The sequence below is a fragment of the Thalassophryne amazonica genome, chromosome 11, assembly GCF_902500255.1.
Source record: "Thalassophryne amazonica chromosome 11, fThaAma1.1, whole genome shotgun sequence".
In the NCBI taxonomy this organism is placed as follows: Eukaryota; Metazoa; Chordata; class Actinopteri; order Batrachoidiformes; family Batrachoididae; genus Thalassophryne; species Thalassophryne amazonica.
Window position 1 is genome coordinate 33,414,185 of NC_047113.1, and position 11,055 is coordinate 33,425,239.

An 11,055-nucleotide genomic window follows, 5' to 3' on the forward strand; every position below is an offset into this window, starting at 1 on the left:
GTAGTATGCAGGAGATGAAAGGTGTTGTTCATGGATGCTGAGCAGTTTCCTCAACATCCTCCTCTCCGACACCTCCACCACAGACTCCAGCTCAACCCCCAGGACAGAGCCAGCTCTCCTGATGAGCTTGTTGAGTCTGTTCATGTCGGCTGCCTTCAGCATGCTGGCCCAGCACACCACAGTGTAGAAGATGATGCTGCAGACCACCGAGTGATAAAACATCTGCAACATATGTCTGCAGACATTGAAAGATTTCAGCCTCCTGAGGAAGTACAGTCGGCACTGACCTTTTTTATACACAGCATCTGGGTTTACAGTCCAGTTTGTTGTCTATGTAGACACCCAGGTACTTGTAGTAGTCCACAATGTCTCAGTTCCATTGATGATAACTGGGTTTGGACAGGTCTTATCTCGGCCTATTGCTGAGTAAGTCAGGCCGGATGGTGTTGAACGCACTGGAGGAGTCAAAGAACATGACTCTCAATGCTGCCTGCCTCCTTCAGCTGAGAGTAAGATCTGTGCAGCATGAAGACGATGGCATCCTCCATTCCCCTGTTGGGCTGGTACACTACTGCGTTTGACATTTAAAAACAAAAGTTTACAAAATGTGTGGATGCAAATAAGATCGCATTTCAGGTGCTTATGAAGGCACCTGAATACAACGCAACAGTAACTTTTGCAAACCTGAGAGAGTCTGTACTAGTACTGAAGGTTCAGTCAGTTTACACAGATTCAACAGAAGCCGTTTATCACACCGAGCTGAGCTCAACTCTTTATACAGTACATTCTGCTGTAACCCTGCAAATAATCAGGTTTTTCTTAATCTGAAAGGGCAGTTACTTTTTGTCATACTTGCTTTATAATGAAATACACAGTTCTCTCCAACATTACATTTTTTTAAATAAACATTTGGAAATTTTAAATTAGGTCTTTCACATAATGAAGACAAAGAAAACATCAAAAACAAGAGCAATCTGAGATTTCTGACGTCCACCAATCCGGATCTGAATCGCCTCCAAAATTCAGGGGAGTCTCCCATGCCCTAATATGTATCTGTGGTGCAAATTTGGTGATAATCTGTGAAGTAGTTTTGATATAATCCTTCAAAGCATATATATAAAGTGATCACCTCCAAAATTTAAGAGAGTCTTCCATGGCCTAGTATGTATTTGGTGAAAATTCTGTCAAAATCTGTGCAGTAGTTTTGATGTAATCCTGCTCACAGTAATCCTTCAAAGCCTATATAATGTGTAACTTGATCCAGAATCTGGATCCGGATGACCCCCAAAATTTTATGGAGTCCTCCATGGGCTAATACCTAATATGTATCTGTGGTGAAAATTCTGTCAAAATCTGTGCAGTAGTTTTGATGTAATCCTGCTCACAGTAATCCTTCAAAGCCTATATAATGTGTAACTTGATCCAGAATCTGGATCCGGATGACCCCCAAAATTTTAGGGAGTCCTCCATGGGCTAATACCTAATATGTATCTGTGGTGAGAATTTTGTCAAAATCCGTGCAGTAGTTTTGGCATAATCTTGCTAACAGACAGATAGACGAATAAATGGCAATGATTTTATTACAGCTTTGATGGACCTAATTATATTTAAACAAACACTGGAGTGTTTAAGACTGTATGACTGAAATTTAATAATAGCATAATAACCAAATGATTAACCAAGGCATAAGGCATTACGAGCATTCTGCATTTTAGGACACAGAAAAGTGACTGTGTTTTTGCAAAAGACAAATATGACTGATAAGGACAATTAAGGAGTGTTGGTCACTACTTGAATAAATATCTAATCTTTATACTTGTAATAAGCTGCACATTAACACTAGACTTCATCAGTAACCATGAATCGAATCAGAATACTAGTTTATGCTGAATGTGACGTATATGTAACAGACAGACATCTTTAATTAGTCGATCTCACTGTGACATCACAGCTTGGAGTGGGAGGATGCAGCAGACAGCTGTTTGGTTCAGACCATCAGAATTTGAGCTCGCTGGGCATGTCTGTGCCCTGTAGACCGGCGAGCATGTTTTGGGCTGACAAAGCCGCCATGGTGCTTCTCGTAGAGTAGGTGGCACTGCCGATGTGTGGCAACACCACTGCACAGGCAACAAGACAACAAACAAAGTGAAAATGAGGGAAAACAAAAAAAAAACATTTGATGTATAACATGTATATGACCCTGAACACATCACAAATGTTCCTAGTGGTGCAGCTTAGCTAAATTGCCATAACAATTGTGCATTTTGTGATAAAAGCATAGAATCTGGCACATATATTCTAAATGAACTAATTCTTATTTTCAAGTATGGAGCCATCCTGGAGCTGACCTCTAATGAGCTGCAGGGGTCAATGAAAAATTACACAGGGGTCAAAATAATAATAAAAAAAAAAAACTCCAATCACGTTGAAAACTATACCACATTATTTGTCTGATCATAACGATTCCAAAAAGGTATAGTTTGGACTGTCTATGACTGAATGTTATGGAGTAAAAACAGCAAAAATGGTGACAGGATTAATAAATGGAAGTTTGCACCATCTGTCATGCTTAGTTATGTTATGGGGTAACATATGTCATAGAATCCAATGGACTTTGACCTTGTTTGACCTTTACTTTGGACACCAAGCATTCAACACAGTCAAAACTATTCCATTTATTAATCATATCAGTTCAACCAATAATCTGCATCACTTTTTAACCAAAATTGAAGGAACTTTAACTTTTGACCCCTGTACTAAATGAAACTGACCTTTGTCACCATTTGTGCTGTTTGTAAATTTAGAATATGTATGCCAACTTTGATGTTTTTTAATCACAGAATGAACAATTGTTTTGCTATGCTGCCCCACTATCCAGAAAGTGGACTAGGAAAGGAAGAAAATAGGCACAAAATACTCTACCACAGTTTTTGAGAGTGAGAAGAGGGTGGTCTGTTGGAAGCGGCTCAGGAGTTGTGACATCCAGTCCAGCTGCAGCTATCTGTCCACTGGACAAAGCCTGGAACAGGTCTTCCTGATTCACCACAGCCCCCCTAACAACAAAGACACTTCTCAACACCTCTGTTTCTTGTTCCTACTCTACCGCAATTCAGAAAAACACAAAAGATTCACAAATATCAGTTCAAACTTTCTTCCAACACAACACCTTGTGGAGTACATTTCAGAACCTGTGTATTCTTTGTTATGGAGCCGCTGCCTCACTCTGCTTTGGAGGTCTACCTGCTGGAGTTGATAAAGATGGCGGTTTTTTTCATCTTGCTGAAGAAGGCCTTGTTGCACATCCCCTGAGTTTCTGGAGTGAGGGAGCACGAAACAACCACAAAGTCGCTCTCAGACGCGAGTGTGTCCAAAGGTACTGCCCAGCAGAGACAGGGAAGGGGAAAAGCGAGTCATACAAGCCAAAACTCTGGAGTCCAATATTTTATAAAATTTACAGCTTTCAATTTTCTTACCAAACTCTCCATCCACCTCAGCAGCGTGCACCTTTACTGATCTCCCAGAGTACAGGAGCTTCTTCACTCCAAAGGGCTTCAGTCTCCGAGCAATAGCCATGCCTGACAAACAGCAGCAATTGAGTCCATTAATATTTGGACATTCTTAAAAAATAAATAAATAGATTTTCTTTACCCCAGCAACATGACTTCAAAATGAAGACTTTCAGCCTTAATGTTTTAATATTTAAATTGAGCGATTGGTGCAGGAATTGCAGTTCCTCACGTTTGACAGACCAGATGTGACAGCTGGCTGTTTTGATGTTCCAGGTGTGTTGTTCCATAATTTTGCCATTAAAAAAACTGGAATTTATGTCACTTAACTGTCCAAACAGCTAATACTGTCACTGGAACAAAAGTTAATACGCAACATTTATGTTTGTTTATTTGCAAGATTGCTCAAAAAGTTTTCAATCTCCTTTTTCAAAGACCAATAATATTAAGAGGAAGAAAGCGTAACATTTTAGTGCTGATCTGGATCAAAATGTGGAGCCTGGATAATTCTAAAAATATTTTTATTCTACATTAAATCTTAATCAAACTTGTCAGTTGTACATATCCCTACAGAAAATCAAATTCTTTTCAAGCCATTGAACTAAAGTGGTTAAAGCTTATTTCCAGTTTCTTTAAAATGAATTAGTCTTTGACTTATACTGGATAGGATGCTAATCCACTTCAGGGTAATCCCAAGCGAGGTTTGTACCCATGTGCAATTTTCTGAACTGTGACAAAAATAAAGCGTCTTGCTCAGTTACAGTCAAGCACTATTGAATAGTCAACAATGAACCACTGATCTTTGGGTCATAGTCCCAATGCTTTAACCAGGAAATCTACCTGCTCCAGAGGACAGAAAATTAACATGAAAGACTTTATTTGAATTGAATTTGAATTTGTAGAGGACAGAAAATTAACATGAAAGACTTTATTTGAATTGAATTTGAATTTGTAGAGGACAGAAAATTAACATGAAAGACTTTATGCAAGACAATCACCTCATCAAAATCTAATCAGAAATTTCAGTTGGACAAGGCAAAACACTCAAAAACGACGACGGCAGCTGCACCAAAAGGCTGGCAGAGTATCACTTAGACAGAATAGTGCAGCAGCTAAGAGAATATTTAGAACAAAATCGTGCAAATGGTGATACAAGCATCAAAGTTGGCACAAATACTCCTTAGACATTACTCTTTTGAAAAACCGACTGGCCACTTGAATTTTCAATAGGCGGCCAGGTAGGGGTCAATTGAAGAATTACACAGGGGTCAAAATTCAAAATGCTCAAATCATTTTGAAAATAGTAGAGAAGCTTGAATCTTCGACTGGACTGGGTTGCTAAGGTTGACTAAGCAACCTTTACACAAAAGGCTATACCAGCACTGCAGAGAGGGCGCCAGTGGACCTCAGTCTGCAGTTCATCTCCACCTTAAAGACACTAACCACACGTTTGAGGTCAAGGAAGTTAAAATATTAGCCAGAGAGAAGAAATGGTTTGAGAGGGGTCAAGGAGGCATTCTTTGTGAAACGTTTGAAACCCAGCCTTAACCAGGGAGGGGGTCTGAGACACGCTTTATCCCCCGTTTACAATGGGGTACTCAGGTCAAAGCAGTTTCAGTCTTTTGTTCATGGTAATGAGTCATTCACGTCATCAGCAGAGTCATCAAAGGAGCCATCAGGAGAGGGACAGCTGCCCTGTCATTAGGAGGGTGCTAACTAGAGCACAATAGGTGCTAATTAGAGCTATTGTTTAGTCACCAGCCTATAGCAGTCTGCCTCTCGGTAGGAGGGGTCTGGTTAGGTTTAAAACTCCAGCTTTTGTGACTTCTTGATTATTCTTCTCTACAAGAGTCAAGACAGAAGTCAGACCACCAGAGCAAGAATTTTAGCTGAGGAAGCGTCTGCGATTTGAAGCGAAACGTCCTCGCGTCAAGCAACCCAGTCCAGTCGAAGATTCAAGCTTCTCTACTATGGAAACCACCTGGACAACTGAGAGCCTACACAGAAACATCATTTTGAAAACTACACCACCTTATTTGTCTGATTGTAAAGACTCCAAAAAGGTATAGTTTGGACTATCTATGACTGAATGATCAGGAGTTATGGGGTAAAAACAGCAAAAATGGTGACAAAGGTCAGTTTCATTTTGTACAGGGGTCAAAAGTTAAAGTTGCTCCAATTTTGGTGAAAAATAATTATGCAAATTATTAGTTGAGTTAACAGGGTTTTAAAAAGGAATAGTTTGGACCGTGTATCATGCTTAGTTATGTTACGGGGTAACATATGTCACATGTCATAGAATCCAGTGGACGTTGACCTTGTTTGACCTTTACTTTGGAGACCAAACATTCAACACAATCAAAACTATTCCATTTATTAATCCTATTAGCTCAATCAATAATTTGCATCACTTTTTTACCAAAATTGAAGGAACTTTAACTTTTGACCCCTGTACAAACTGAATCTGACCTTTGTTACCATTTTTGCTGTTTTTACCCAATAAATCCTGGTCATTCAATCACAGATAGTCCAAACTATACATTTTAGGAATCTTTACGATCAGACAAATAATGTTGTGTAGTTTTCAAAATGATTTGAGCATTTTTCATTTTGACCCCTGTGTAATTCTTCACTTGACCCATACCTGGCCGCCTTTTGAAAATTCAAGTGGCCAGTCAGTTTTTTCAAAAGAGTAACGCCTAAGGAGTATTTGTGCCAACTTTGGTGCTTGTATCACCATTTGCAGGATTGTTTCATTTATCTGCTGCACTAGAAACCCAGAGTCTGGAAACATCTGTGGTTTCTAGGTGTCAAACAACTCCTCTACACTGCAGAGGATTTTAAACACGACACTTTAATTCATGGTCAAGTTCATTTAGGCAAGTTTTTTAGCTCCTTTGTGTGAGTGCATTAAGAGAGAAGGTACTTGTAGACAAAGTGACATTTGTACACAGTTGACCCAATATGGACATAAATGCCATCAAATTAAAGAAAAAAAAATTAAAGATAAAAGTAAGCCATGTTCCCTATTTTCTTTCCACTTTACAAACTGTGGCTGATCACTTAAAACTAGAGCACCACAATCGTAGGGTGCAAACCTCCGCCAACACTATAGTTTCCAATTCTACAAATTTTTACCTTGGAAAAAAATTTCTTCATCAAAGTCCTGATAGAAGTGGCTTTTCATAAGCTACATTAGATGTGACCAAATGTCAGGAGTATGTATTTAATTCATGCACTTGAATGGAAGTCTTTTTGTGGTGTTGTCAGTTTTTTTTTTTTTTGGGTTTGTTTTTTTTACTTTTTGGTTTCTGAATTTCATAGTAATAATTTTCATAAAACACTGGTTATCTCTGCTATGCACAATTTGTCATTGCTTTTTGGCGCTTGGTTTCCGACTGATAACTGGAAGATAGACAAACAGGCATAAAATTGGAACCTTCATCCAATTTTGATGGTGTAGGTAAATCCATAACAGCAAAATGAGAGTGACTGAGGCACTTTTGATTGAGATATAATGCAAAATGTGCACCACATGGGCTTTTCAATATTAATTTCAAATGTCCACAAAATCCACAATCCAGATTAGATCTGAATCAAACTTTTGTCAGATGATAGTGAGTGCCAGTCTGCACCTCAGTGTCAAATATGAGCATGATTGGGGCATGTTTGATTAAGATATAATGCAAAATATACAATAAATTTCAGTGTTAAATTTAAATGGCCACAAAATCTGTAATCTGGATGAGATCTGGATCAAGCTTTGTCAGTTCATAAAGGATACATCCTACATAACACTCTCAAATATGAAAGAAATTTAATCTATTTTGACAGAGGTAATTTTTTTTTTTTTTAAATGTTCAATGTTAAAGATAGGGATTTTTCCAATTTCCAAGATTTTTCCTGACTTTGATCTTGCAAATTGAACCACTTCTTGCCTACCAAGATATGAATCTTAAGTAAAAATTTCATAACGATATATGAAAAATTTTGGGCTCCAGGCTGTTCACAAACAGAGGTGAAAACATAACCTCCTCCAACTTCATTGTCAGAGGTAATAAATAAATACACTTCTATCCATCTATTACCTATAGCTCCCATTCAGAAAAAAAGCATCATGGACACCCTGCCAACATGATAACTAACATGCAGTAAGAAACAACAAACAAGAAGCTTTACCTATGCGACCCAATCCAATGACTCCCACGGTGCTGTTTGAAAGACCATAACCACAAAGCCAGAGTGGCTTCCAAGAACTCCACCCACCACTAAGAGGCAGAAAGTGTGTTACACAGTGTCAGTGTTCTTCGTTAAAAGGTTACAGAAATATCACAACAGGAAAAACAAACTCAGATCAGTGTAAATGTGTAACTTGACAGAACTAACTTCTTGACCTCCTCCACTCCTTCTGGTAATCGCCGAGCGGTGGCCAGTAGCAGAGCCACAGTCAGCTCTGCGGTAGCATCGGTGAGCACATCGGGAGTGTACCCAACACGAATACCCCTGTTAAAACAAAGAGTAACACAGCATCACAATCATGCGATGCCTCCTCCTACCAGCAGGAGGTTATTTTTAATCAGCAAATCTCACCGTTTTCTGATCTCATCGATTACCAGGTGATCAAATCCCACTGACAGCGTGCTGATGACCTTCAAGTTTGGGCCTGATGTCAGACACAAATCAGCCGATTTAGACACACAGTTCGACATGTACGTTGCTGTCAAAGGATGCTGAGGAGTACCTGCAGCATCCAGAACCTCAGCATCAATCCTGTCTGACAGGACACACAGAAGCCCATCTGCCCCCTGGACACCTTTCAGCAGCTCTGACTTTGGTATCGGCTCATCTGAGTCCCACAAAGAAACCTCACATCTAATTAAGAAAATAGGAAACAAAAACAATTGACAATGTGTTCCCCAAAAGATCTGAGCAAGAAAAGCTCACTAACGCCTTTAAACAGTGTTTCTCATCAGAATAAAATGACTGCTACAGTTAATGTGAATTAATTTTAATTACTGTGTGGCATGAAGTTAAGCAAAAACTGTTGATTGTTGTGTAGCAAACCAAAGTGCTCAACTTGCTACTAGCTAAGTGCTAACATATGTACATGTCGGTCTTTGACAGGATGTCCATCCCTGCTTGTGGGATGCGCCGCGTTAGAAAAACCTTCATGGGATTACCGACAGTTTGACAGTCAGAAGACATTTAAAGGTCCATGAAAAAAAGAGAGTAAAGTTCTCGTCCAAAGTCCACAACTAATTCTTCCTCTTCTTCATTTAATACCACAACGGGTGGCAACTGGAGTTTAGGTGTATTATCGCCACCTACTGCATTGGAGGGTTTCAGAATTTTTTGAAGAGCCCCAGTAGTGCAGCAGATAAAATATTTACAGAGGAATCTTGCAAATGGTGATAGATGCACCAAATTCGGCACAAATACACCTTAGATATTACGAGTGGTGATTTGAATTTTCAGTAGGCAGCCAGGTAGGGGTCAATTGAAGAATTACACAGGGGTCAAAATTAAAAGATGCTCCAGTCATATTGAAAACTATACCATATTATTTGTCTGATCACAAAGATTACAAAAGGGTATAGTTTGGACTATATGTGACTGAATGTTATGGAGTTATGGGGTAAAAACAGCAAGAATGGTGACAAAGGTCAATTTCAGTTTGCACAGAGGTCAAAAGTTAAAGTTGGTCTAATTTTGGTATAAAGTGAGGCAATGTATTGGCTGAGTTAATAGAGGTTTTAAAAGGAAGAGTTTGCACCATGGGTCATGCTTAGTTATCATGCTACAGGTTAAGATATGTCACATGTCATAGAATCCAATGGATGTCGACATTGTTTGACCTTTATTTTGCAGACCAAACATTCAACACAGTCAAAGTGATTCCATTTATTAATCCTATTAGTTCAACCAATAATTTGCACCACGTTTTACCAAAATTGGAGAAATGTAAAGGGCCCCTTCACACATAACACGAAAGACACAGAAACCGGAAGAAAATCTGCAAACCAAAAATGAAATAGGGAACCACGAAACATTCCATTCTGCTCTGCTGTTGTGAGGGATGCATGGTTGCACAGGCATGCACGACATCGGCTTGTGCACGAACACAGTGCGAGCAGCTGGAACATGTTGCATCGCATCGCCCCTCTGCTGTGGGGGAAAAAACCACACACACTAAAAAAAAAAAAAAAAAGCCGCATTTTACTGAATCCCTCTCGAGCAGACAATACAAGTATGAACCGTCTGTTCCTCTGTAGATGACCCATGGTCACAGATGTACAGTCATGACATGACATGAATGAAGTAGTGCGCTGTTATCATGTCCACACCTGCTGGCCTGGCATGTCCAGTTGGCCCCAACATGCATGTCCTGTGGGCGGCGCGCTGCAGGACAGACACCACGTCATGTGGAATAGAGCTCACGTTAAATAAAAAATAAATGTCACTCGCGGGATTGGAAGCTGCAATTTACAAATCATTGTATAAACCAGATATTCACAGTAATCAAACAAAAAAGTCCCAAAGTTTTTGTATTGTTTCCATGTAATAAACACTGCATCTAATGGATTTTGTATAACAGATTTTTCGCTCACATCAGATAAACTGTCCCGTGTGATTGCAATGTATTTCCATTAAAAACCCCGAGCAGTCTGGACATGCACAGTAACAGAGGTACAAATTAAAGTTCAGTGCTCTGACACTCACAGATTTGAGGAAAGTGGGACCGGAGTCATTTTCCTGATTAAAAGGCACGTTTATTTGTTTATTTTTTTTTCACACCGTGCTCAGACTCGGACCTGCAGCCTGGAAGTGCACCTGTTAATTCAGTCACAAAAGGCTGTGATTTGACACTTTTCTGCTTTCCCTTTGATTTGGAGGTGATAATTGTACAAAGAAAAGTTTGTTGAGGGTCAAATTAGTCCATAATAAAGCATAATCCAGCGATGGAGAACTTTAAAACTGTCACGCACGTCATTGCATGACGCAGAATTACAGCCGTGCATCTGCGTAAATCCGGCTTTAAATTAATTAAATAAGTCATCATAAATTGTAAATTTAATCACTTAAGTATTTTATATATATTTTGATAGTACCTGTACCTGTACCAGGCTGTATATGGTTAAATGATTTTAAAAAATGTTGAAAACATAAAAGGTTCATCCAAGTAATTCAGCGGAGTTGGAACCAAAATGGCGCCATGTTCTGACTTGACGAGGCGTTTGAGGCGGCTCGGATTTTTCACGAATAGCATGCAATTCCTCCTTCGTGCGCTAGTGGACTTCAATCGTGTTACGTGTGAAGGGGCCCTAACTTTCGACCCCTGTACAAACTGAAATTGACCTTTGTCACCATTTTTGGGGTTTTTACCCTATAACTCTATAACATCAGACAGTCCAAACTATACCTTTTTGGTATAGTATATAGATGCCAAAGGCATCTTGGCAAATTGGCAGTAAGGTGGCAGGGGCTGTTCTCATCATTATTCAGTACTACAGGTGTCCAGGAAGAGAGCAGGTCCACCATAGAGTAGGTC

General features: G+C 39.4%; 1 protein-coding gene across 1 annotated transcript; it reads right to left on the bottom strand.

The window, feature by feature from the left end:
- Positions 1-1,893: 1,893 nt before the first annotated feature.
- grhpra (glyoxylate reductase/hydroxypyruvate reductase a) lies at positions 1,894-8,791 on the bottom strand. The gene is made up of 9 exons (XM_034181158.1): positions 8,614-8,791; positions 8,248-8,378; positions 8,097-8,169; positions 7,893-8,009; positions 7,686-7,774; positions 3,474-3,575; positions 3,241-3,376; positions 2,923-3,053; positions 1,894-2,117 (listed from the first exon to the last, which is right to left on the bottom strand). Exons 1-9 carry the CDS (start codon positions 8,709-8,711, stop codon positions 1,996-1,998), a joined length of 999 nt encoding a protein of 332 aa, XP_034037049.1. The 5' UTR covers positions 8,712-8,791; the 3' UTR covers positions 1,894-1,995.
- Between the last annotated feature and the right edge of the window lie 2,264 nt (positions 8,792-11,055).